The sequence below is a fragment of the Chenopodium album genome, chromosome 10 (genome assembly GCF_948465745.1).
Source record: "Chenopodium album chromosome 10, dcCheAlbu1.1, whole genome shotgun sequence".
Lineage (NCBI taxonomy): Eukaryota > Viridiplantae > Streptophyta > Magnoliopsida > Caryophyllales > Amaranthaceae > Chenopodium > Chenopodium album.
Genome location: NC_137843.1, coordinates 7,753,276 through 7,780,889, shown reverse-complemented (window position 1 = coordinate 7,780,889; position 27,614 = coordinate 7,753,276). Strand labels below are relative to the sequence as shown.

General features: G+C 35.6%; 4 protein-coding genes across 4 annotated transcripts; 2 read left to right on the top strand and 2 right to left on the bottom strand.

The window, feature by feature from the left end:
* Nucleotides 1-233: 233 nt before the first annotated feature.
* LOC145563368 (rRNA (cytosine-C(5))-methyltransferase NOP2C-like) lies at nt 234-7,543 on the top strand. The gene is made up of 9 exons (XM_081623813.1): nt 234-407; nt 530-674; nt 2,202-2,292; nt 2,858-3,055; nt 3,147-3,376; nt 4,899-5,030; nt 6,063-6,130; nt 6,225-6,286; nt 6,615-7,543. The coding sequence occupies exons 1-9, from the start codon at nt 295-297 to the stop codon at nt 6,746-6,748; spliced, it is 1,173 nt and encodes a 390-aa protein (XP_081479939.1). The 5' UTR covers nt 234-294; the 3' UTR covers nt 6,749-7,543.
* Nucleotides 7,544-8,883: 1,340 nt separating this feature from the next.
* On the top strand, nt 8,884-15,053 carry LOC145563367 (calmodulin-lysine N-methyltransferase-like). Its single transcript, XM_081623811.1, has 8 exons — nt 8,884-9,032; nt 9,121-9,316; nt 9,902-9,981; nt 10,704-10,764; nt 10,908-11,023; nt 11,887-12,019; nt 12,467-12,742; nt 14,529-15,053. Exons 1-8 carry the CDS (start codon nt 8,939-8,941, stop codon nt 14,530-14,532), a joined length of 960 nt encoding a protein of 319 aa, XP_081479937.1. The 5' UTR covers nt 8,884-8,938; the 3' UTR covers nt 14,533-15,053.
* A 634-nt stretch (nt 15,054-15,687) lies between these two features.
* Nucleotides 15,688-17,873, bottom strand: LOC145562129 (thaumatin-like protein 1). Its single transcript, XM_081622313.1, has 2 exons — nt 16,970-17,873; nt 15,688-16,565 (listed from the first exon to the last, which is right to left on the bottom strand). Exons 1-2 carry the CDS (start codon nt 17,698-17,700, stop codon nt 16,295-16,297), a joined length of 1,002 nt encoding a protein of 333 aa, XP_081478439.1. The 5' UTR covers nt 17,701-17,873; the 3' UTR covers nt 15,688-16,294.
* An 8,963-nt stretch (nt 17,874-26,836) lies between these two features.
* Nucleotides 26,837-27,385, bottom strand: LOC145564700 (uncharacterized). The gene has a single exon (XM_081624930.1). It carries the CDS (start codon nt 27,383-27,385, stop codon nt 26,837-26,839), a length of 549 nt encoding a protein of 182 aa, XP_081481056.1.
* Nucleotides 27,386-27,614: the final 229 nt, after the last annotated feature.

Sequence of the window (27,614 nt, the reverse complement as noted above, 5' to 3'; positions counted from 1 at the left end):
AAAAAAACCCACAATTTTAGGGCCTAATTCGATTCACTGAAAACAATTGAACTGATTGGGACTGAACTGAATTGAACTGTTTATGAGAAAAGAAAATCAAGAACTGATTGAACTTGAACTGAACTAAAATTAAGTTGTACAGAACATGCCCTTAGTCAAAGAGTTCATTGACTTTCTTCCCATATAAAACCCTAACCTTGAAGTTTAGGAATTCTGGAAAATTACTGGTTCAATCTTCCCGCTAAAAATGTTGTGAAACCCTAGTTTTCTCACCATCTCTCTTCAATTCAAACGATGAATTCAACTTCGAATTTACCACTTCCAGATGCATTCATCAAATTCCTCAATGATAATGGATTAGACCCTTCAATTTACACTTCCACCGATTCTCTCCCTCGCTACATTAGGTATTCTTCATCCAAAATTTCCCCTCTTTTGATTTTCTCTAAATTTCATTTCAATTCTGAATGATTGATCATATAATCATCGGATACTTAAATTATGATATGATTTTATCTGATCGTAACAGGTTGAAGCCAGGATGCGAGGCGAAAATTGGAGAGATTGAAGATGAGCTTCAATGCAAATTGAATGAAGTGGGTTGGTTGCCAAGCTTTTATTCTCTCCCACCTGATGTTCAGATTGCCAATTCAAAGGCTTACCAAGAAGGCAAGGTAAAATGAAGAACACCTTTTTTTTTTTTTTTTTTTTTTTTTTTTTTTAATTTTGAGCATTATGGTTGATTTATAATAGCAATTTATGTTATTTCTTAATATATTCAGCCTTTACTTGTTAGGAAATCATTTTAGTTTATAGTTTAGGGGAACTTGAATTGGATATATGGGTACTGTAGCTGTACATTTTGAGCACTTGTAGAATTATTTACTAATTGGCATCTTTGTTTGTTGTGAAGTAGTTTATTGTGGGCTTTCTGTTAACCGTTGATCATTGGAATTTGGAAACGAACAATTGTTAGCAATAAAAGTATAAGAATGGCAGCATTTGGTGTTTTCTGTATTATGCTTTGGTGTGTCCCTATTGCCTTGTCTCCTTGAGTGTTAATTGAGTGGATTATGTATTAATTGTTCCTGGCTATATACCATGTTGCCTCATTCTATCACTCATATACCAAATTGAATCTCCTATTAGATTAGGTTACAATTAGAGATATGTTCTTTTAACTTGGTACACCATGTGAAGGTAAAGAGGTTGTTTCAAAAGACAAGTTGTTTTTACTTGATTTATTTGTAAGTGAGGTACAAATATCTTACTAGTTGCTTCTCATGAGTCATGATATTTTATTCATTAAACAAATTTGTATGAAGTATATCTTATCCACCAAAGGAAGAATGGCTGTGTAAATTTGCTGGATGAGTAAAAATCAGGGCATTAACAGTGTGTAAAGCTTACGCAGAAAACTTTTTGTGCTTCTGTGGGTAGGTGAGAGAGTGAGGAAGAAATGGTTGCTATAAATCTCACTTTTGTTTATGACAATTATTGAGGTTTTGAGAAAATTTTAACGGGCAATCAATCAATGGCATTTGGCAAGTGATAATGCGATGGTTTGAATTCTGTAGAGTGTAGACGGTAAGTGACTATGTTTAGTTCGTCTCCCTCCTCTCTTCTATTATATAAAGACATTTACTTTCTTGTTCCATATATTGCACATTTCCAGACTGTGTTTCATATAACCAGCCTTTAATGCACTAGATTATACTTCCTCCGTTTTTTTTTTTTTTTCAAAATCGCACCATTTGTTATGGGCACAAGATTTTAGAAAAAAGGGTAATAAATGGAGAATGTCAAATTTGCCCGTATGATGATACAAACAGATGAGAGAGAGAAGAGGTGGGATAGTAATGGTTGTTAACTTGTTATCACATGTGAACAAGGATAATTAGGGTATTTTGTGCAAGCAAAAGGTGAATAAAGCATGCATTTAATAGACAACTTCCCAAAAATTGTACATATTTTTTTTTTTCAAAATGGAGGAATTACTCTGTACAAGTATTATTGCTACTGCAATAAATTTTCTGGTATTCTTCTCTCCTTTCATCATAGCACCAGATTGTCCTTAATTTTTAATTTGGCTATTTGTTTGTCTTGTTTATCTATGTTCAATGTGAGGCTCTATAACTTCGATTGCCCTTTATTGGCTGCTTGCACAAGCGTTTGAAAACATGATTTTGTTTGTATTTAAGGTTTATGGAATCGATGCTGCTTCAGGAGCTGCTGTCCAGGCTTTGAACATAGCTCCTGGAGACCATGTTCTTGATCTTTGTGCTGCTCCAGGTACTTACATTTTCCCTTCATAATTACAATAGTGTATCTTGTCATGTATTGTTTCAAGTTGCTAGCAGACAATGGCTTATCATCTAGTAGCACCATAGCCATAAAAATGTTCTGCTTCTAATATAAGTATCAATTATTTACAGATTTATCTAAGATAGGAGATAATATTGTATTAGTAACATAAACTGCTTCATCCTTCTAGAGTTTTAGATAAACTTTTGGGTAGTTTTGTGATGTAAGGTTTAGTATTTATTTGAAAGCACTTGTTTTTGTTTGTGTTAAATTATCAGGATTGTTTAGCTATATCATGCTAGAGTAACTTGGATGGTGATGGTTAATTTCTTTGATGTATATGGAATTACAATTTCTTGAATCTTATATTATACTTCGGTGTATGTTAGAGAGGGAAATATTGGCATTCAAAGTTGTTGATATCTTAAGAAGCCACTATTTGATATATCTCCATCTGATAGTATATCATAATCTGAGAGATACATATTTATCGTACATCTGTCAGAGTCCTGAGAGTTGCTCAAACCTGTCTATATATGACTCTTGTTGGCAGGTGCAAAACTTTGTATGATATTAGATATTCTTGGTGATTCTGGTTCTGCTACTGGTGTCGATGTTGCTAGACATCGTCTGGCAGCTTGCAGAACTATGGTGCAGAAATATGCTCTGGGTGATCGTTGTCGGCTCTTGGTTGCTGATGGCACATCATTCTCTTTGATTCCCTTCCGAGACTCTGCTGCTTCTAAATTATGTAAGTGTAGGAATATGGTGCTTGCATTCCTTGTTTAGTTGGTATTACTAGTGGAAGTTGTGTTTGAATTAGCTCTTTCTCGTGTACTCAGCTAATGGTTCTACTTTGGAAAAGAAAGTAGATGTATTTAAGGAGTGGACTTCTAAGCGGCCTTGGAAGGAAAGGAAACGTGCAGCAAAAGCAAGGGAAGTTAGCCCATTACATATCTTAGAACCAGAACTTATATTCTATGGGAAGCATTCAGGAGTCATTGGCTGTACAAGAGATGAATTATACCAGACTGTAAATGATGATGAGCTATATGCTTGCGGTTATGACAAGGTATTCTTATTTTCTTGTCTCATTCCGAGTCCCATTTGTGGTTTGTCTGGCATTTTTAACTGCTGATAAATGTTCTGTGTAAGCTTTTTAATTCTTTTTGCTAATCTCATTGCTGGTAAAATGTGATTACATCACCATTGTGGATAAAAGTTTATTTCAAGTGTTTTTGTTTTGGGTGTGCTTCATTTTTCCCATAGAACTTTGATGTTTGATGAATGTTCTTATTAGTTATTAGGGTTTAAAACTATGATCTACTGTAGTTGTCTAGACATGTTAGGAACTGTTTTGATTAGATCATAGTTTATTGTTACCATAAAATATTCTGGCTGGGATATCTTTTTACCTGTATCATTGGTCAGGTCTACAAATTGTATTTGCCTTATTCATGGTTCCTTTCTCAGTGAGTGTTCAGCATAATAGTATAGGATTCAAGAATTTCCTTAATGCCTAGAGACCAATAGTGATCACAATGCCACTCATTCAGCTTTCCCTCTCCCCTGTCTGTGTCCATATTTTCCTAATATATTTGGCTCGGTCTCCTCTGTTGCTTTATAAATTATACTCATTTTTTTGGTTTTGATGTCATTTTGTACCATATCATTATGGAATTCCTATGTTTCTAATGAGGCTTCCTCCTTGGATGGGGTAAGGGAGCAGATATATACAAGTAATACAACCATACCGCACAATTTGGATGATCAATTGATAAGACTACTTAGTATTGACTCATTTGACTGGCCTACTACTACATACTTCTATCTTAAAGTTTCTTCCCATTTGGAATCTAGACACTATTCACAACTTAAGCGAAATTTCTAAATTCTTCCAATGTATAAGGAAAAAATGGTCAAGTGGGGGTCTTGTTTGATCTGTCTTGATGAGTACTTCTAGATATTAAACTATAAATTTTTGCTAACATGTAATTAGAGATATTAACGATTTAAAATGTACATCGGCAAACGTGTTAGAGTGAAATGGGAACTACTTAAAGGATTAGAGTCTTAGAGAGAATAGCAAATTAGAGATGAAGAATAGTTAATATGAAATTTTATCTGCTGGAAACCCTGAGCTGGAAACTTGCCCATTTGAAACAATTTCAACTTTGACTCCTTTTGTTTTAAGGAAGTGTTACCTACATCAGAGACCAGATATCTATTCTTGAGGTTTTGTGCGTGTGTACGCGCGTGCGCACAGTTACGCTATTCAATCTCTATGTCGTATTTCTTGATTTTTGCTTATTTTTTAGATTTCATGAAGATTTTTTCCTTCTGGATTTCCGTTGCTTGTGTTCAACACCATCAAAATCTGTTCTGTTTTTGCCCATGCCTTGATTTTTCTTACATGTCTGATATCATCATGATTCTTATGTGTTTGGTCTTTTGGATTTGCATATTTTCCCAGATGCACGTGAAGCCACTGTTAGCTCTACTTATTTTATTATTAACGTTTTCATAATCTTCTTGGTTCTTGGCTGTACTGGTTCTTCATGCTTGCTTAAAATGTTTTAATTCTACGATACCAGGTCCTAGTAGATGCTGAATGCACTCATGATGGATCAATTAGGCATGTTCAGAAATTTGAAAATTGGGGCTGGCAAACACTTCAACGCCGTGTGCTAGATGCAGAGAGAACCGATGACCTTACAAATCTCCAGGTAATCACCATACAATTTATGCTATTATTTGCAGTTTGATATTTTTGGATGTCAGCTTATTGAAAGTTGTGTGTATTGTTGTATGTGTCAAATATGCTGATTATTGTGCTCAATATAATGGCTTTAGATTCTCATACAGTCATATACCCATATTTGCTATTTTGTAGTTTGTTTGATGAAGTATTCATGTATGTCTTTTTATTATGGCCAGGACTCGGGGCAAAAAATTATATCTATAGGTTTTTAATTTCTGTAAAAATGTTGATTTGGCCATCATGACTCTTAAAAAAGAGCTTCCTATGAAATTCAGATTCAAACCAATATTTTGGAGAATCTTTAGAGCAGTAGATAATGCTTGAACCCCAGGCCCAAGTCCCACTACGCCCAGTTGCTCACCTGCTAAAGTTTTGGTAAGAGTGGATCTAGGCCTTGTTCCTGAGTAAACTTCTTCATGGAGAGAAATTTTGTATTCCTGCCCTGAATCTGAGTGGTCTTGATGAACCTTTGGTTATTGAATTTGGGAAGTTTTATTGAGATCCCTTGATTATGGTGCTATATACAATTGTAATAGAATCTTGGCGGATTATTATTATTTTTCTTTCCTGTCTCGTGCCTCTCCTCTTGTCAGTGGATTCACGGATTGCCTCTGCTGATCTGATTAGTTATTGGCTAGGATACATAAAGTGAAGTTTTGAGTCCTGTTTTATGAAGTAGAAAACACTAGCATCCATCCGTCTTGGAGTAGTTTGATGCTATGTTGTATTGAAATAAAATTGTACTCAAGCCATGTCTTGTACTTCATAGCTTGTTCTGCAATTTTTAGCTCTCCCTTAATTTGCTGACAGCAGTTATTGTTGCTGAGAATGATGGAAGTTTTTCTTTTCTTTTCTTTTTTTCTATTTATTTTAAAAATATGTTTAGCTATATGCCTATACGTTATTTGTTGCCTGGATTTATTGTGTCGAGGTCTATTGCTACTATCCTTTGTTTAATCTTTAACGTCTCCCTTTTGGGCCTTTTCTCTATTCCCAGTTTCGACTTCTGAGTAATGGTTTCCGATTGCTTAAAGCTGGGGGCTCACTTATCTACAGCACTTGCAGGTATCTTAGTCCATCATGCTTTTGATTGATATTCCTTGGGACTATAAAAGGCTAATTGTGCATCTGTATTTGATTCTTTTTTCTTGCTGTATAGCTTGACAGTTGCCCAAAATGAAGAAGTGATTGAGAGGTTCCTGTTGGATAATTCATCAGCTGGTGAGTATATATTGCTAGTTTCTGCCATTCATATATTTGTACATTCTTGTAATGCATGCATGCTTGAGAACGCCAGGCAGGCAAGGGTGCCATGTAGTCATATATATATATATATATATATATATTTTTTTTTTCTGTTTAAGGAATTGAGAGAGATTTAAAATGGGTAAAAGAGAAGAAACATTTCTCCAAGTTACTCCAAACTGTCATTTGCACAAACCTTTTGTTTGGCATGTATGGAAGAGTCCTTTAATGCTGTGTGTTAATGTTAGTGTACTTTCGGTTCTTTTGAAATGCATGTAAATGCAAAGCTTTGTTATCATTGCAGAGCTGCAAGAAATAGATGGTTTTAACACTTGGCCATGCAAGATTGGTCGGGTAGCTAAGACGTTGAGATTTGATCCCGTAACATCCCAAACTAGCGGGTTATTTGTTGCCAAATTCACTAAGTTGCCCTTGTGACTGGTGGTTCCTGAAGGTAAATCCTGAGGCTTAAGACAGTCATAGACATGTGATTGACGTCATCAAAAGAATGTGGAAAATCCCCTGGGAAATTGGAGATATTATCATTGGTGCTGTAATATATCTCCTACTTTTACAGTTGGAATCAATCATTGTTCCAGAATAAGTTATCCAGGTCACAGATTTCACGAGCAAGGAATACATTGCGGTTTCTCTTGCTTGAAAGGAAGAGTTGTGTGTTGGCTCTCCTCTAGGATTTAATCTCAGATATTAATTTCCTTACCTCATCTGAGTCATACCCCTCCTCCAACTCAAAAGAAAGTGCCCGATGAATCAGTCTGTCTACCAGATGTCAGTTTACTCATGGGCCTTCTTGAGATTGGTGATGTATGTATTTGGCAGCATCAACAACTTTGATCAAATGTGTGGGTATAGCTGGTAGCTAGTACGGCTTGGTTGGAACGATGCTGGGGATATTGAAATGCTGATGAAGTTACCAGGCATCAAGCTTAGCTCTGCTGTGCGCTAGATGTTTTGAATGGATAACAGGATACAACCATCGTATGTTCATACAGAACATTTTCTTGCATTTTCCTCCATCCATACTAGAGACGTCATTTATGTATGAGAAACCAGAAACATGCAATATCTTCGCATTGAAGGTATAATCTCAAGTAATGAATTGTGGGCTGAGAGGCCCCTCATCAAGAAATGTACGTATTGGTTTGTGTTTTGTTGGTGCTAGATACTGGTTTTGAATTTTGATTGAGGAAATTCCTGCAAACTGATTTTTTTTACTCCTATTATTCATTGAGCAAGTTTGATGGAGTGTCCTCAAATATAACCCATATTTTTGAAATTGTATTGAATATATTGACATTTATGGAAATTAGTCTAGAGGCATAAATACCGGCGATTTCAAGTTCATCTCAAAGATCAACGTTTGGTGTTTATCTCAGATAATATTACTCCGTACATTTTTTTTTTTTTCAAAGCCACAATTTAATTACATTTGTGCAAACTTACATCACTTATACAATTGTAATCTGCTGGTATATTCGTAATTTCGATTCTTGGCTCTCCAATTTTTACCTTCTTTCCATAAATTTCCACATTACATAAAAGCAATTTAAATTCAATTTTCATAGCATGGCACACATCATGCTCCTGTAATCCTGTGTTTATAATCTAACAAATCCAAATTAAACCCTAATGGTTGATTTACAACCAACAAAGTCAAATTCGTGACACCCAAAAACACATAATCAACATAATTTGTATTTCCCTTTTTTTTTTTGAAAGATCGATTAAAATTTAAATACAGTAAATTTGTTTGCAATAACATCCCGAGCGATTTCCGTAAATAATGCTAAAATAAAAAATAATTCCGTATGTACGTTGCTTTAAAAAATATTTCCCACCATACCGTCCATGTAGGCTGGGATTTTTGGTTCGTTTTTTGGCTATTAATAAACCGCTAATCCGCTAATAAAGATTGCGGTTCTACACAAATTAGAACCGCTAATGGTATTAGAGGTTCTTTAGCGGTTCTATTTGAAAAACCTGTAATGTTTAGAGGTTCTATTCTAATGGTATTAGCGGTTCTATTTGAAGAACCTCTAATACCATTAGCGGTTCTATTTGAAGAACCTGTAATGGTTAGAGGATCTTTAAATAGAACCTCTAATGGTACCATTAGAGGTTCTATTTGAAGAGCCTGTAATGGTTAGAGGATCTTTAAATAGAACCTCTAATGGTATTAGCGGTTCTATTTGAAGAACCTCTAATACCATTAGCGGTTCCTTTTGAAGAACCTAAACATTAAGCCTAATAAGTTAAGTATTTTAAGTATAAACCGCTAATGACATTAGCGGTTTTTTTTTAAAAATCCGCTATTGTTACTAGCGGTTTATAGCCTCGGATTTTACAACCCTACACGAATCCTACGTGTACGGTATCACGGGAAATAATTTTAAAACTGACATATATACAGAATTATTTTTTATTTTAGCATTATTTACAGAAATCGCTCTAACATCCCAAATAATTTCGAGATTTTTTTCTAAAAAAAAAAATAATTCGAGATTTTTGTTAAAAAAAAAAAAAAGTAATTTTGAGGTTAAAAAAATAAAAATAAACTGGGGGTTAGTTCTAAGAAACAGAGGAGAGAGAAAACAGAAATCAAGAACAATGGAAGAATGCAATGATCAAGTTCCCAAACCTTCCACTCTCAGATGGAAAATTCTTCGCAATGCCCTTCTTTCTCGTTCTCCTTCTCAATCTGGTACTATTCTCTTTCTCTATCGCATAATTTCTGCTTGTAATAGCTGTAATTTATTCAATTTGTACTAAATTTCATTTAAAATTTGCAGATGAAAAATCTGAATCACAAGAAATAATTAATCGCATTTCGAGAAAAGGGAAAGGAAATCAAAGCTTTAATTTGATCCCATGTCATCTTCACCCAATTTCCAGCGATACTTCTGAGGTTGAGGGTTTAACAATGGATGCTTGCTATTGTTACTCTTTGCCCATTTCAAACAATATCAATCATAATCTCTTTCTTTTGTGAGTTTTTAATTTTTCCCACTTTCAATTTTTACTGTAATTAAGTATTTTTGTACCCTTTATTCTGTTTGATGCTATTATGTTGAAATGATTTGGGTTTATGTGATTGTTGATGAAGAAACATTTATGTAATGTTGATGATGAAACAGTTGGATGTGAAGCAATCATGTTTGTTTCCGAATTCGCTAATGCCCCACAAAATGGTACCCGAAACGTACGAATTGTTGTGTGTGAATTTGTACAGTGGGAGACATTTGGACTAATAACAAAATTAGGCTGCAAATTGTGTTTCATACCTGTTCTTCGTGCCATTTTATGTAAATTCTTATAATTTTGCTGAGATGACCTTGAAAAGGCATTGATTCATTCGCTACTCAGCAGAGTTAATGACACAAAATAGCGGGTGCTTTGTTAGCTAGCAGTTGCTCGTTAGGCATGATTCATGAGGCTAAATGACTATGTCATACGAAGTATCATTTTACGCTTAGAGCTGTTGTCTGAGCTCTTTGTATGATGAAGGCATTGCATTCCGTATGCAAACTTTGTGCTGTATGAGCTTGATAAATGTTAATTTCGATTTGACAGTCAAAGGAGGGACAATTGTGCTAGTATCAGTGATTTTGAGATCTGCAACAAGTATGACATTGATAACACTGGTGTTGTTTGTAAGTCATCATAATTATTAATGTCTTGTTCATTCTTTGCTCAATTGTGTTTGCTTTCTACAACTAGCTAGTGTTTGTCCGAGGCTAGGTGTTGCTCTAATTGCATGTGTCATGGATGATGAGGTGGACCCCTGTTTGTACCTATCTTATATGTTTGAAGTTGAGAGTAAAAAGAAAGCTTTGATCAGGTTAAAGTTTCATCTGAGTATAATGAGGCATTTTGTCATATAAAAAAACCTCCAGGATGAGATGGTGAATAAACCTTCTCATTATTCAATTCATTATGGTTAGGATTGTTTTAAATTTGGAAGTTGGAACTGACTTGCATAAGTAACGCCCCTATGACTCTGTAACTTAGCTAGGACTTCCATGCAACTTGTTGTAGATTGTGTGAATATCTTCTGATAAATTTCTATTTCCTTGAATAAAATGCCAGTGCTCTCCATTGTAATAAAGAGCTGGAATATTGAAAATCTTAACCAGTTACCTGGTGGAATTTGTTCAAGTTATGTGTATCCGATTCTCGTTCAGCTTGTATTTATGAAACTTGCATTTTCCATAGTTATTTCTCTAGTTGTACTTGCATGGCATTGTTTAATTTGCATTTTACAGATTATCATTTGTTTGCCTGTACTTAAATGTTTAATACTATTATTTTTCAGGTTGATTATTTATTATCCATGTTATAGTTGTATTTACATTCTTGCCAATTTTGTGTTCAGGTCCATGGCCTTCAGAGGAAGTCCTTTCATATTTTTGCTTGTCTCATGCAGACATGTTCAGGTATCTAATTTCTTCCTTCCTATCCTATATACTGTTCTGCAGAAACTTTGCTGACGAATATGCTTTATAATGGCATCTAAACTTGTTCTAAACCCCTTAATCATGCAGTAGATTATGTAATTGTGGTCTTTTATTATTTTCAGATCAAAATCAGTTATTGAATTAGGCGCAGGATATGGTTTAGCAGGTCTAGTTATTGCTGCTGCCTCTGAGGCATCTGAAGTTGTGATATCAGATGGAAATCCACAAGTAATTGATTGTATCCTTCTAATGAACTTATTTATGGCCCATGGGCATCCACTGTTACTTTCTAGTCAGTAGGTGTTTATGTAGGTTCTATATTGATCCGTCTATGTTTTGATTATTTTTTATGACTATTTTGACATTAAAATAATTGTAGGTTTCTAATGACTTGGAGGTTGTAATTACTAATAAGTAGTAACCTATATGGAGCTCTTCTGAGTTCTGACAAGCTTCATGCTATGATTTAGCAAGCTTAGGCATCATTAATGACAGAAATTAAGGAAGTAGAAGATACTTTTGATTAATGAAATGAATTACAGCAAATATGAATGAACATTCCACTCGTGCGTGGTGTATTCTCCCCTTAATTACCTTACTAAGCTTTCCCAAATTTGCTCAAATCAATATTTCACCAGCTAATTCCATCCTTATTCTCTCTTATTTGCAGTATACTCTTCTAACTCCCTTATCTTCCTCCTCAAAGCACTACTAAGTACTAACCGAATTGTATTGCACTACCTAATATGCCCCTCTACATCAGTTCATCGCATTTCAATATTTTCTTAACTCAGTTTTGGTTTTTTCATTAAACAAACAACATCTAGCTAGCTTGCTCATTAGTAGGATGGATTCACGAGGAAACCTGATCATCTTAGCATATTATCTGCTACTACTGATTCTCAAACTGATGATTTACTACTGCTGTGTGCTCTGTTTAGGGTGAACTCCTCTTTTTTTTTTTTTTTTTGTGTGTGTGTGTGTGTGTGTGTGTGTGTGTGTGTGTGTGTGAGAAGATGATTTAAGGCTTTTATGAATCCAATGCCATGTCTACCTAAGGTTCTGTTGAGTATCTTTAAATCTCGATGTCTTAACAAGCAGATATTCAGCGGAGCATAGCTGCCAATCCTGAAGATTTTGGGAGTACAAATGTGACTCCCAAATTATTGCACTGGAATCAAGATGAGGTTGAAACATTATCCCATAAATTTGACATTGTGATTGCAAGCGACTGGTATGTAATTTTTGTCTTCTGATGGATCTGTCACAATATAGGTGGATAGAATTGGATAATATTCCACATTCTTTTTTGGGAAAGTGCATATTATTCTCTTGCAAAGTTAAAGTCTTTCCATGAATGACATTTTGCAGTTCAAGCATGGTTTCTTTTTTGTTACAAGGAAAGTCATGTGATTTGATTGATACCCTAGATGTATATATTTTTTAATCTTTATCATTTTACTAGAAATATGTTTCTAAATAATGTGAAACAGCGGCTGTGATTATTTTTTCAAATGGGTTCTTATACGACTGGTAAAATTTTCCTGTATAGGTGCTCTTCGTTACCATTTAAAAAAAATCTTGACATGCTACCATAATGTGTGCTTTACATTTACAAATATACAAGGGTAATCTTTCCAATCGGTCAAATTTATTTATTTATATCTTGTTGTCTTGGCAGCACATTTTTCAAGAAATTCCATAAAGGCTTAGTTCGAACTGTGAAATTATTGTTGAAAGATTCATGTTCCTCTGAAGCTATTTTCTTCAGCCCCAAAAGGGGTGACTCATTGGACAAATTTCTGGAGGTGATGACGGAGGGTGGCTTGCGCTACAGCATATCAGATAAATATGATGATAGGGTCTGGATGCGTCATCAGGAACTTATGAAGGGTGATCAATCCTGGCCCAATTATGAGGCGAATCACTGCTACCCCTTGTTGCTCAAAATTTCACGGTGAAGCCTTAAGCTTTATTAGATCAAATTGTCTGTGCTCTTTGTTTTTTTACACTTCAGAATGTTCTGCTTCATTAATATTATAGTGATATCAGCAATCCTCTTTACCTTGGTACTTTGCTTTTGCAGCCATATTGCTAGTAAGTGATCCTTGTAAAAGTAAGCCGTCCCATTTGTGAGAGAGTTCTAGAAATTTAGTGTTAGTAGTCTGTATGTCTATTTAGCTGTGGTCCTTAAGCATCTCCCATTATATGCCATACACCACCATTAATCAAGGCTGTCCTTGAACACCATTCTTAAAGTTTGCCAATAGGTTAGGAGAGCAATCATTAGTTTTTCATCTGTCTTTCCATTTAAATATTGTGGTATCCTGAAAACTTTTGACTTCCTGGAATATTCCTTGTCTTTAACATTTTATTTTGCACACTAGAAGCCTTTGCATATGTCCGTCCATTAAGAAAAAGTGATCCTCGACTAGATATAATGTTAGAAGAATAGCAAAAAAAGAATTCAAGTGGCATCATACTGCACGAGTTATAATCTTAGGGATTTACTTTAATTTCCCAAAAAATCCTATTCTAAGCCCACCTGACCTGGTCCCTATGATTCATTTCTACTGTTGCCACGATTTTCCGCTTTTATTTAGAATTTATTACTTGTTAATCTGTGATAGTTTTCTTTAATTAAGAAGCCAAAATAAAGATAAAAAAAAAAATTAGAAAGAGAGAATCTCTTCTATCTCTTTATCTTCATAGGAAAAGTTAGTCGTTTGATTCCCTCTTTTTAGCTCTAAGTCTTGGTGGTTTCTGCACTCATTTCAAGTAGGTAAAGAACCGTTCAGTTCAGCTGGACGAGCATCTTTCTATGGAAGCTTTGGAAGCAATTTGGAGTCATTTGTTTCTATTTCCACTTTTTGTTTAATGTTTTCCCCACTCTTTTAGTGAAGATAGGTTACCTTTTTGACTCTTTTTACTCCTTTAGCTTTTTAATCATTCATCAAGACAGCTACAGAACCTATATTTTGTTAATCAGACTAAACTATTGTTTATGCATGCATCCTTCAGTACCAGTCATTATTTGTGTATCTTTTCCTGTTGACCCTTAATAATCCCAGATAGCAGCCGGGTTGTATTGAGTGCTGGTGTGCTTTTCAATTATTTTTCCTCGGAGTCTGTTTGGATACATCTGATAAAACTAACCTTTCCCTGTAAACAATCACCAATTAAATTTGAGTTGAAATGGATGCACTTAAAAGACCTTAATCAATAGCTACTCGTAGTTATAAATCTAGTTCTTTGTTTTGGACGCGTTAAGTTGTTAGTACTTAGTATCACTAATTTCAATTTCAATTCCAAGACGTGAGGCATTTTTGAGGATTCCACTAAACCCTATATATATATATATATATATATATATATATATATATATATATATATATATATATATATATATATATATATATTTTATAAAAAGTAAATAAAGATGCAGGAGCTTTGATTGAGGATTATAAAGAGAATAAAGTTCAAGCCAGCCTATAAAAGCCAAAATTAGTAATATCAGTTTACAGTTACTGGTGAAAACGATTGAAGTATGTGCATGTGCTGAATGAGTTAAGATCATTACATTACATCATTTATATGATTTCTATAGTGTTAATGTTTTCTTGACAATCTTATGGTTGTGCACCGTTGGTAGTGGAAAGGAAATGATGCTTTTTGTAGCATATCACGCGGGGGGAAAAAAAAAAAAGTTTTCTGGGCTGTGCTAATTTCAGCTGTTTTGACAGGTAATAGATGACTTGCGCTTGAAGTTTATTGGAACAATTTCAGTTGGTTAATCGGGGGACTTGAAGACTTTCCAGCAGATTAGAGCTGTCTGCTTCTAGAGAGTATTGTTCATTGGAAATTAGCAAAAGATATTTTTGCGTGTACCCTTCCCTTTAATCTTTATGATTGGAGCATTATTAATCAATTTTTAGATTTGGATTCTTTGAAAAAGAGATGAAATTGATAGCAACTTAAGCTAGTGTATACAGGAATGTAAAGATCTTGCATTTGCAGATGATGCTACGAAGAATACCTCAACCTTTAGTTTTGCAGACTGTTGAGTCGACGAGTTGTACTTCATATAGTGGTCAATTTCTTTCCTTTCCCTTCTCCCCTTTCCCATTTTGTGAGCAATAACTTGTATACACCGAGTTTATTGTACACTACATGTTTAACAAACAATATAATAGTCAGTTTTGTTACTGTGGTTGTTATCACGGAGCTGCCCGAAATCTTCCGGGTCAAATTATAGACAAGTGAGGATTCCATAGATAACTGTAATATTCTTTCTTTTTATCTTTATTTAAATTTTGTTTAAATTTTTTGGGTATCTTTCCTCATTACTGTTATTCTCTCCTTTGCTTTCTTTTATATTTCTAGCAATACACTAGCCTTTATAAACATCTGTATTTCCTATAATTGCTTATATGATTTTGTATGTCTTGACTCCCATTATTTGGGTGATTACTATAAAGTACGGAGTACTACGTATAAACATATTGTAAGGACCCCTAGGATTCCCAACCTCATTTTTCATTTGTACCTGTAGCTGGTCAAGTGCTACACCTTAAGACTTGGATCCTCGCCGGCTTGCCACCAAGTTAGTAGCTTTGACTGCTTTTGGGGAGGGTTTAAGTACTCTATTCGGATGAACGGTTACAAATTATCTTCATGATAAATACTACGGAGTACATATTTTCGAAGAAAAATAGTACTACGCATATCTAGATCTATTCGTAACTACAAATTGAAATCAGCTATACGTCCAAATTGCAAACTTTATAATGAATGGTAAAAGGGTGACACGATTAAAGATTATGAATATTGCAAAGTTTGATTTTCCATTTACACTAAAGATAGCTAGAAAAATCAAATTGACATTGAGAAAAAAGAATCAACTTCCTTTATATTATTGTTCAACTACACTTTTCATAAGTTAAAACAAACAAAGAAGAGCAATCGTACATACCTCAAAATGGATCTATCTTTTCTTTTAACATCCTCACTTTTCTTCCTCCTAAAGCATCTCATCTTGGACGAATCAATAGGCTGTAAAATGGGATCTACTAAAAATTTCTCAAATGATTAAAAAAAATAAAATTTACAATATACAATGATAGCCTAAATATTTTACAACCATCCTAAGAATAAAATTTAAATGGAATGCCATCATCTATTAGCTAAAATCGCAGTAGCTTCAATCGTTCTCTTTGCCCATTTTTGTAGTAGTGTGTCACGGGAAATCTACCATGTGTCGAGTATGCCATTATCTTTTAGGCATTAGTCCAATGCTAATCTTTTCATTTCTCAATAAATCAAAATGGGTATGGGACGAATACCAAATGAAATCCAGCCCCATACATTTTCCAAAGACTTTACTAAGTAAGTTAGCGTGTTGTCATTCGCTCAAATATTAAAAAAATAATATTTCCGTGTCGAACGCCTTTGAATGAACCAAGTATTAGATGATCTCCTCAACCTTTCTCTCTTTCTTAATTGAGAGAAACTACAAGTTAAATAGAGAGGTGGCCAAAGATGTGATGACAATGAATAGTAATGCTAATTGTAACCCAAAGTTAGGATGTCTTGTATTTGTAGAGTCTCCAGAGGCTAAGCCCGCGAACCATGACCCATCCGCCATCAATGACCCTGTACCCGTATTTGTACCCGTACCCGTGTCCGCGCCAGAACCAGTTACGGCCCCGGCCACAGGTCCAGCTTCGGTCCCGGGTGTTGCTCCCATGTTACTTGTTGGAGTGCCCATTGACGATTTTTGACTGCATCATGACAAAAAATAAAAATTGCAATTTTATTAGCTCAATAGTCCTTGTAATAATTTTTTGTGACCTCAAAATAAAGATAATAAATACGTATAAAAATGAAAAAAAAAAAAAAAAAATAAACTCCAAATAAAAGGTAGGTTTAGCTAATTTAGCCTAGTAAGATATTTTAGATAAAAAGTAAAAAACAGTAATTTTTTGTTTTGCTAACCCGATAATTAGAAAGAACCTTTGTGTTAAGATTGATTAAACATTTTCCACCTTTAATCTTTTTTTTTTTTAGGAAAACTTTTATTTAAATGATCGAATTTCGGCAAAGCTAAATTACGGTTTCACAAGAGATTTATCACTGCTTACTAAATGAGGTTGTTGTAATAATAAAAGAGAGATGGAGGCGGTACCTTGGAGAAGAGGGACAGAAGGTGATGGTATAATCCCCACCACTGCAAGTAAACGTGCTACTTGCATCATCATATGCGTAACTGTATGCTCTTGGACACGCGCTTTTAAATGCCTCTGAATACATTGATGGTTTACACTTGTCAGGCGTTCCAAACTCCCCGCTACAACAATATTCCGGTGTTCCGAACGCCTCACACGCGCTCTTACACGCGCCGCCACCTTCCGCCATAAGCTCGTTCGGGCACCGCTTGTTTAGGTCCACTAAACACCCCGTTGTTTGACACCCACCTGATCCTCCGTTTGATTCCACGATCATAGGGAGGTTGTAGCCGTCGACTAGGCTTACGTCGTAAAAGTCTTGCCCGCCGCTCCCATTTAGGGTGAATTCCGCTAGGGTGGCGGGCGGTGTAGCCCCGCTACCGTTACACTCCATGGTTCCGGACCCGCAGTCTCCTGTGGCGCAGGTGCCTTGACCTGCGCCATCGAAGTTACAGTTAGTCCGACCCCAAAATCGACCTGACCAGCCCGATGGAGCCTGAAAGGTTCGACTCTCACCGTTCTGGAGCTCGAACCCCGTACTATCTAACTTAGGACTACTAGCTCCTGCTAGTATCCCCGGCCAAACAGTATAGTCACATTTGTTTACAAATGTAAACGTAGTACCCGACACATACTCACCACTCAGTACAAATAAAACCACTATTGTGTACAAGTTGAATGAATTCATCATGTATATTACACAAAATTAATGAATTAATATCGTACGTAGTAGTATCAAAATTCAAATCAAAAACACGAATAGAATAAAATGAAATGAGAGTTTTATATATAAGTGTATAATGTAGAAGTAACGATAATAATAACAAATGAAGGCGAGAATAAAGGGAAGAAAATGTATGGAGAAGTGAAGAGAGGAATCTTAATTGTAAAGGATTGAGTAGTTAATATTTGGGGTATATATAGAGTAAGGAGAAGATTGGTGTAATAGTGTTGGACCGACTCATGTGGGGGCATCACCGCCCTATTTCAAATGTCTCATTGTTTTGTTTGTGACTTAATTTATTTTAATTAAGTTTAAAGGAATATTTATTAATTAATTTGTGATTTGGAGTAATTAATAAATCGAATGAGAAATGTCAAAGGTATAGTCAGAGACAGAGGATCGCACCAATGAAAAGGAAAAAGGAAAGAAAAGGGAAGAGTAAACAAGCCAGAGGTTTGACTTTGTTCTCTATCCCCAGGTACCAAATGAACTGTGTAAAATTACCAAAGTGCATCCTAAATAAGCTTGACTCCATATGCTCAAACTTTCTCTGGGGGGGGGATATCACTAGAAAGAGGATAACTTGGATAGCTTGGAATTTTGTCTGTCAACCTAAGGAGAGGGGTGGGCTGGGATTCCTGAAATTTTCAGACCTTAATCTCATTAGCCTTGCTAGACTGTGCTGGATGGTGGATACCAGATCAAATTGGGCTGGAAAACTCCTTTTTGAGAAGTATGTAAAAAACAAACCCAACCCAACCCCTTTTAACAAAGGCTCCCACATTTGGTCTGCCATAGGAAAAGGATGGGAGCTCTTCAAACATAGTTTGATGTGGGAACCTGGGAATGGAGAGAAAATCACTTTTTGGGAAGATAAGTGGCTACATCATGAGACTCCAAGAACTTTGATTGTGGGACCTTTAACACTCTCTTCACAATATAAATCCCTCAGTGCAATACTTAGTGATAGAGAACAGTTAGAAGGTGAGCTAGGCTTTGTATTTCCAGAGGATATCAGGGCTCGAATTAACAGTGTTCAATTATCTGACTGTGAAGATTTTAATTTCACAAGTTGGACAAAAAGAGGGAAGTTTGATAGTGCTGCTGCAAAGGCTTGGATAATAAACTCAGATCTTACCACCCCTTGCATTGAGTACCATTGGAGATGTGTATGGGAGGTGCATACCCTGCCTAAAATCAAACTGTTCCTATGGCAACTGTTATGGGATAGACTTCCCACTGCAAGGAACTTGTATAATAGACACTGCAAACCCACACCATATTGTGCTTTTTGCCCTGCAAACATTGAAACCCTTACCCATTTGTTCATTGACTGCCCAAGAGCTATGGAATTCTGGACTGAGCTTAAGCCACCTCCCTCTACATTTGACTCACAGCTAGATACCTTCCCAAATTGGCTATCTAGGAACCTGAAAGACAAACTTCTAAGCCACCACAATATCCCTTGGCACATCACCTTCACCTTTGCTTTGTGGTTCATCTGGAAGAGGAGAAACTCCTGGATATTCTCACACTCAAATTCCCCTGTTCAAAAATCTACATCCCAATGCACTTGGGCTGCTGCTGAATGGTACTTTTCCAGTGTTAGTTCAGCCAGAACAGAGCCTAAGCCTATTGCCTGGGATCCCCCCCCCCAAAACTTCATTAAAATAAATGTGGATGCATCATACATCAACCACTCCAAACAAGTGGGCTGTGCAGGTGTTGCTAGAGATGACAAGGGTATATGGATAGAAGGTTTCAAATGGAAAGGTTTCTCACCTTCAGCACAAGATGCAGAACTACAGGCAATCTCCCTTGCATTAAAATGGATCAGGAACAATGGATGGGATAGATGCCAAATTGAAACAGACTGCAGGAACATAGTGCTTGATCTAAATGACACAAGCAATAGTGTCCTAACCCCACCATTGCTTGAATGCAGGGCGCAGCTTCTTCAACTGCCTGAGGTCCAACTATACTATGGAGAAAGAGGGAAGAACAGAGTTGCTGACATCATGGCAAAGGAGGCACGGAAGGAGGCAACTGAACGGAACCAGCTTTTTGTTTTACAAAGTCCCCCTCCTTATTGTATAAACTACCTAGATTCTGACTGTATCTCTCTAGATGATCGTGCTTCTGATCAGACTGTACTTTTGTTCTCTCACAGTGAGAGATCGCCTTTTGTAAACTTAACTACCTCCTTAATTATTAACTAAGTTCCTTTTCTACCTCAACAAGCCAGAGGTTGATTCACTGATACTCGGTTTTTTTCACCTGGCCCACTAGTGATGTGGATGCACCCCAGTGGTTGAGTCGCTTTACATGCAAATTTACTCTTTATATTTCATCCGTATTTAAATAAGTGAACCGTTTTGATTTTTTTTTTTTTTTTTTGTAATATTCATCTAATTTACTTTAACTGATGTTTGTGATTTGTCTATTGCAATATTTATTCTTCGTGTTACATTGCCCATACTGCCCTTAACAATCAAATATCTATCACAATAGCTGAAATTTAGTGCTCTTAGCTTGTTCTTTGAGGAGCCTCATTCCTATAATTTTCTCAACAATTTCATGTAAAAGTGAGCATAGATGCAACTCCAATGATAGTAGAAACTTTAAATAAAACCAACAAAAATTAGATAGCAAAAGTCCAAATGGAATTGAAGAGTAGTTTTCTTAGAATATTCCCATTCATTTCCTTCCATTTTCCAATCCAATGCAAGCAGGTTGGAATTGTCAGGTAAATTTGTTAAGGGCAACAAATCTAACTTTAATTTGCATTATTTGGAAGTACAAATGCAACTAATAGATCATGTTAGTTACATACTTGCATTATTTGGTCACACTGAAACATGACAAGTCATTAATGGAGGATTAATACCTAAGATGTTTTATATGGTTAATTATTTATTAAACTCATCTCTACCTTGTCACGTTGGTAAGCTTAATATGTAACATGTATGAGCATGAAACCAATCAATTTGCATTGTCATTTTTGTTTGCCTCTCTTTTTTTCCTTCCTCGTTTTTTGTAAGGAAAATCCTCAAGTATAGTTAGCAAAAAGGGTAAGAGCATATTCAAATTTCGATTGATTTTTACGAAATTGAATAGTGATGCATATTTATATTAATCTATCATTTCTAATTCAAGATCGAATACTTTGGCCAATTGTAACAGTACGTGCGTGTTACTATTTTTTAATTGATATCTAAAGTAGAACGGAATGTTTTCTTAAATTATCCTCGATACTCACCAAATTTATTATACTGATATAATCTTTCTAAAACGATGATAACAGAATTCAAAAATCTAAAATCAAGTAGTTTTCAACATAATTGGCTATATTTTATTAATGAAATCCCTTTTCTAATTGTCAAAAAACTCAAGTAGATTCACATATTAAAAAATGATGAATATGAAGATCCCAAAATATGAACAACTGAGAAGAGTGAGAACATACATAACGCGCTTGCTTAGAAACATCGTACACCTGAGTGGGAAGTTACAAACCTACAAGTAATTATGTGATTGGCGGCAGATTATTAAGTGGATAAGCTAATTTATCAAGTGAAGCAATTATATTAATATAATAATTAATGTTTCAATCGTATAATATATAGTCTAATGCTAGTGACTAATTGTCGGTCGTTTTAATTATAACGACTAGCAACGAAATTCTCTAGTGGACTGATTTGGTGTGGGAAATCGTGAATTGCTAATTTGGTGTCCACGTGTCCTATCCAAAACATACTAATATAGCAAAATGATCAATATATAATTTGGAAGTAGCTAAGATTCAAACCCCCTAATTTAAACAATTTGATCTTTCGTTGAAACTTGAAAGTTAGTATGATCTTGTAAAAAAGGGTTTTGATACGATTTAGAAAGATGTAAATTATTCATAAATTTAGTGTTCTTCCTACGTTAGTTGGTTAGTTGTTGCATGCACACTACTAATCATTTGACTAATATTCTTTCATTCAATTCATCCAAGATAATGATAAGAATATATGCTACTTTTGTGATTTTATGCTCAAAAGTAGTTGAGGATTTTATACGTGATTGAATTATATAGTAAGTATTTGGAATAGTTACATTCTTTCTATATTGTGATTGTATGATGCGATTATTTTGGCCTCCAAGTGTAATCAGAGATAAATTTTTAAATGATTGAGTTACAAGGTGCAATCATATGATTGAACATTGATGAACTCGCCTTTTAAACATGAAAATGTGATTGATGGTTGATTAAGTGATGCTTATACTACTTGCTCATCAAGCATTAAACAATCAAGTTAGGGAGTAGTATATGTGTTTCATTGTTTGCCTTGAATTTCAATAATCCAACAATCACATCATCATTAATTCATTACATATATTAACCTGTTGTTTCCCAATTATCACAAAACATGATGTTGGCGACAATATGAAATACTATGTATATATTATAGCAAGCCACACATGAGTATAGTTGCGCTAGTTGTTAGATTAATGTCATATAAAATACATACTTAATATATAGAGTATGTACTCGTAATATGTTTTATTTTCTCTGTTACTTCGTATTCAAACAACGTACATTATTATATTAGTACCACTATTTATAAGACAAGTCAATTACTCAAGGAAGGAACAAGGGGAATATACTTGTAATCAAAGCAACACAACTTGAAAAGTTGAATTGAAAGCAAGAAATTAATGGAAATTGCATTATTGCAACATAATTAACGGTGTACGTACATTTCCTACAACTAACCACCAGCATACAAAATATTCCCGATACTATTGTTTATTAAAGAAATTGATGAAGAACTACAATCAAACAGTAAATTCAAGCTAAGCAGAACATCTTCATTGATTGAATCAATAGAACTTACAAATTTGTGATGATTATATCAGAGATCTAACAATGAATAAGATGAATTATAAGAGAGGAAAATAGAGAGAAAATAGAAGATGAAAAGTCATGAGAAAATTGTGTTTCTGTAATTATGAGAAAACAACAACAAAAAACAACTATATATTCTGTTATTACAAGAATCCTCATAACAAACTCTAGCCACGTCAGCCCGGGAAATCAGGAAGTTAGTTACAACTATCTTCTTCCAGAAACTTCTCATATTCTGCATCAGCTTCATCAAAAACTGATTTGATGAAGGCAACTAAAGCTGCTCCAGGTGTAAGCTGCTTGTCTGAGCTGGAGCTGGCTGAGCTGAAAATGGAGCAGTCACCAATACCCCCCCTCAAGCTAGAGGCTGGGTAATCAACCAGACCTAGTTTGGAACTAAGCTCAAGGTGCTGAGGTGAACAGAGTGACTTAGTAAGCAGATCAGCAAGCTGACCTGAGCTAGGAACAAAACTGAGCTCAATGAGACCTTCCATGACCTTCTCTCTAGTGAAATGACAATCTAGCTCTATATGCTTAGTGCGTTCATGAAACACTGGATTTTTGCCAATGTGAATAGCAGCCTGATTGTCACAAAAAAGCTTGACAGGCTTCAAATCTAGAACACCAAGTTCCTGTAGTAATCTGACAAGCCAAGTAATCTCAGAAGAAGCAGTTGCCATGGCTCTATATTCAGCCTCAGAAGAAGACTTAGAAATAGTGCCTTGCTTCTTAGATTTCCAAGAGATAGGGGACTGTCCAAGAAGCATAATGTAGCCAGTGACTGACCTCCTAGTGTTAGGACAGGAAGCCCAATCAGAGTCAGAATAGGCCTGTAAAGTAAGCTGATCAGTAGCATGGAGAAGAATCCCTTGACCAATAGACCCAGCAATGTATCTCAGAACATGTTGTAAGGCTTGAAAATGAGAAATTCGAGGCTGCTGTAAGAATTGACTCAGAGTTTGCACAGCAAATGCAATGTCTGGTCTTGTGTGAGTAAGGAAGTTCAACTTCCCAACTAAGCACCTGTAGAAGAGAGGATCAGAATAGTAATCTCCAGAATCACTCAAAAGCTTAAGACCAGGTGGTAAAGGAGTCTTGGCAAGTTTGGATAAATCCATGTTACAATCCTCTAGAAGCTCCTTAGTGAACTTTCTCTGAGAAAGTATAATACCCTGTCTGACATAGCTGACTTCAATCCCAAGAAAGAAATGAAGCTGACCAAGATCTTTGATGCTGAAGACCTGGTGAAGATGAGATTTTAAATCAAGAATGATAGCTGTATTTGAACCAGTGATGAGAATATCATCTACATAAACAGCAATAATAGTGATATCTGCAGCTGATTTCATCAGAAAAAGAGAATAGTCATTTTTAGACTGATAGAAACCCTTGAGCAACAATTCAGCTGTCAATCTAGCAAACCACTGCCTCGAGGCTTGCTTCAAACCATATAGAGATTTTTTGAGCTTGCAGACTAGGTTGTCAGGATTAGGAAAACCCTCAGGGACCTTCATATATACTTCCTCAGTCAAATTGCCATGCAAAAAAGCATTATTGATATCAAGCTGGTGTATGAGCCAATTTCTACTTGCAGCCAATGACAGCAGGCACCTCACAGTGGCCATCTTGATAACTGGTGAGAAAGTTTCCTCAAAATCTATGCCAAATTTCTGAGTAAACCCCTTGGCAACAAGTCTTGCCTTAACTCTCTCAACTGAACCATTAAATTTGAGTTTTACCTTGAAAACCCATTTGCATCCAATGGCTTTCTTGCCTTTAGGTAATTCAACCAATTCCCAAGTACCATTAGAAACCAATGCATTAATCTCCTTTCTCATAGCCTCAACCCAAGCTTCATTCTGAGATGCTTCTAAATAACTACTAGGTTCTGAAAACTGACTGACATGAGAGATAAGAGCTCTGAAATTAGATGGAATTTCATCATGCCTAACAATGTTGCACCAATGTTGAGAGTGAACAGCAGTCCCAACATAATTAATCATCCAAAAGGGTGGTTTATGAGGTCTGTCAGATTTTCTAATAGAAACTGGAATTTGACTGGATTTGGGATTTTGTGGAGTTTGGTTAATTTGTGGAGTTTGGTCATTTTGTGGATCTTGGTTATTTTGTGGAGCTTGGTTATTTTGTGGAGATTGTGGAGGGATTTCAGAATCAGATTGAGAATGAGAATGAGAATCAGAATCTGATTCAAGAATTAAAGGTTCAGGAACAGGACAAAAAATCATCTAAGACAAAGGGAGTTGTAGCAGGAAGAAAAATGGGAGAAGGACTGTGATTAGAGTGAACAAAGTGAAATGGAAGGTGTTTCTCATGAAAAATCACATCTCTAGAGATGATAATCTTCTTACTGATTATATCATACAGCTTATAAGCCTTCTGATCTGGGGGATATCCAATCAGAACACAAGAATTGGCTCTTGGATCAAATTTGCTTCTATTATTCTTCAAAGTAGAAGAAGCATAACAAAGGCAACCAAATACTCTAAGATGATCCATGTTAGGTTTTGAACCCAACAACTTCTCAAAAGGTGAAACAAACCCAATACTACTCAAAGGCATCCTGTTTATCAAATGTGTGGCACAAAGAAGACATTCACCCCAAAAGGAAACTGGTACTTTAGACTGGAAATATAATGCCCTAGCAGTTTCAAGCAAATGTCTATGCTTCCTCTCTACAACACCATTTTGTTGTGGTGTGTCAACACAACTCTTTTGGTGAACAATACCATGAGACAAATAGAACTCAAGCATTATCCCTTCACACAATTCTTTGGCATTATCAGTTCTTATACATTTGATACTAGTATTGAACTGATTATGAACTGAAACACTAAAATTTTGAATTATTTTCACAGCATCATTTTTGTGTTTCATTAAAAATGTCCAAGTATGCCTTGAGAAATCATCAACAATAGTTAAAAACCAACTGAAACCATCATGAGTACATGATTTATAAGGGCCCCAAGTATCAACATGAATCAACTCAAAACAGCTAGTAGTCTTTATACTACTTCTAGGAAAAGGTAACCTATTCTGTCTAGCCTTAGGACAGATCTGACATATGCTATCACAATCAATTTTAGAAGAAAAAACTTCATTGATATGATGCAATTTATTGAAAGGTATATGACCTAACCTCAGATGCCAGAGTTTAGCCTCTTCTGAGCTTGCCAAGCAAATATTGCCAATGCTTGCAGACTTCTTTATTTGACTGGTCCCTACTGAATCTGCAACTGCATAAAGTCCTGACTCCAACTTACCAAGAACTAGGGAAGTGTTCTTGGTAAGATCCTGAATGATACACTTATCATGAGTGAACCTTATATCACAGCCAAGATCTCTGCACAACTTATGTGTAGAGATGAGATTGAATTGAAAACCAGGTACATGTAAGACATTTCTAAGCTGTATTCCATTTTGAAATTTCACAACTCCAATATGTTCAACTGTAACCTGTTTTCCATCTGCTACTGTTATGGTGTTTGGGAACTTAGAATATTTGACATAAGAATCAAATAATTCAAGAGAAGAGCACATGTGGTCAGTGGCACCACTATCAACAATCCACTTGCTATTGAAACATGACAGAAGACAGGTACCTGCTACATAGGCAGAAGATGATGTAGCCTGTACTTGTCCTGCTCCTCCTGCTGCACTATTGACACTCTGATTGTCACCTTGATTCACAAGCTGCATGAACTGAGTATATTGACTCATAGAGATATGAGCAGTATCATAGTCACTTGTATCATCAGAAACATCCTCATCACCATACACAATAGCTGCAACTTTTCTGCCTCTGAACTTGTTGTTACCAAAACCAGGAGGATAACCATGAATTTTGTAGCATCTATCAACAGTGTGACCTGTCATCTTACAGTTCTCACAGAACAAGCCTGAGTTCCTTCTTGCACCTGGTGCAAAAGGAGGTCGAGAAGAATTATGTGAATGTTGAAATCTCCCTGGACTATTATAGAATTGGCTAGGTTTTCTCTTATCAGAAACAGCAAATGCCATAGAATTAGTGCCACCAGATTCAGAAAAATTGACTTGTTTTTGCTTTTCTTCCTGCATCAATAACCTATATGCCAAAGAGACATTAGGCAAGGGTTGCATCATAAGAATGTTGGTTCTAACACCAGCATACTTGTGATCCAGTTTCATCAGTAACTGAACCAATCGTTCTTCCTACTGCTGCTTGAGTATCTTCTGAGTAATTCCACAAGTGCAACCAGAACATGAGCATACAGGAATAGGATTAACACCACTGATTTCATCCCAGATAGCCTTGATTTTCGTGAAAAATTCAGCTATAGGAGTAGATCCTTGAGCCAAATCATGCAAAGATTGTTGTAATGTATACAACTGAGGACCTGAACTTTGAGAGTATCTATCCTCTAAATCCTTCCAGATTTCTCTTGCAGAAGTGAAATACAAAACACTCCTTGCTATAGTATGATCTACTGAGTGTAAAAGGTAACTAGTAATCATAGCATTGCATCTATCCCAAGCATGCATTTCAGAACCAGAATCAAGCCTAGATAAACTTCCATCAACAAAACACAGTTTATTCTTAGCTGAAAAAGCAATTATCATACTTCTCCTCCATTCATTATAATAATCGCCATTGAATTTTGCTGTAACTAATGAATTAGCAGGATTCTCAGAAGGATGTATGAAATATACAGAGGAAGGATCATTTGTAAGAACAACAGTTGATTCAGAAGCTTCAGGCATTATTGAAGCACAAAATAATTGCAGAAATCAAAATGAAAAATTCCAGAATCAATCAATAGGATGAAATCAAACGATTGAAGAACAACAATAATGAGAAATCAATCGAGTTGCTGATTCATACCCGCTCTGATACCATAAAGAAATTGATGAAGAACTACAATCAAACAGTAAATTCAAGCTAAGCAGAACATCTTCATTGATTGAATCAATAGAACTTACAAATTTGTGA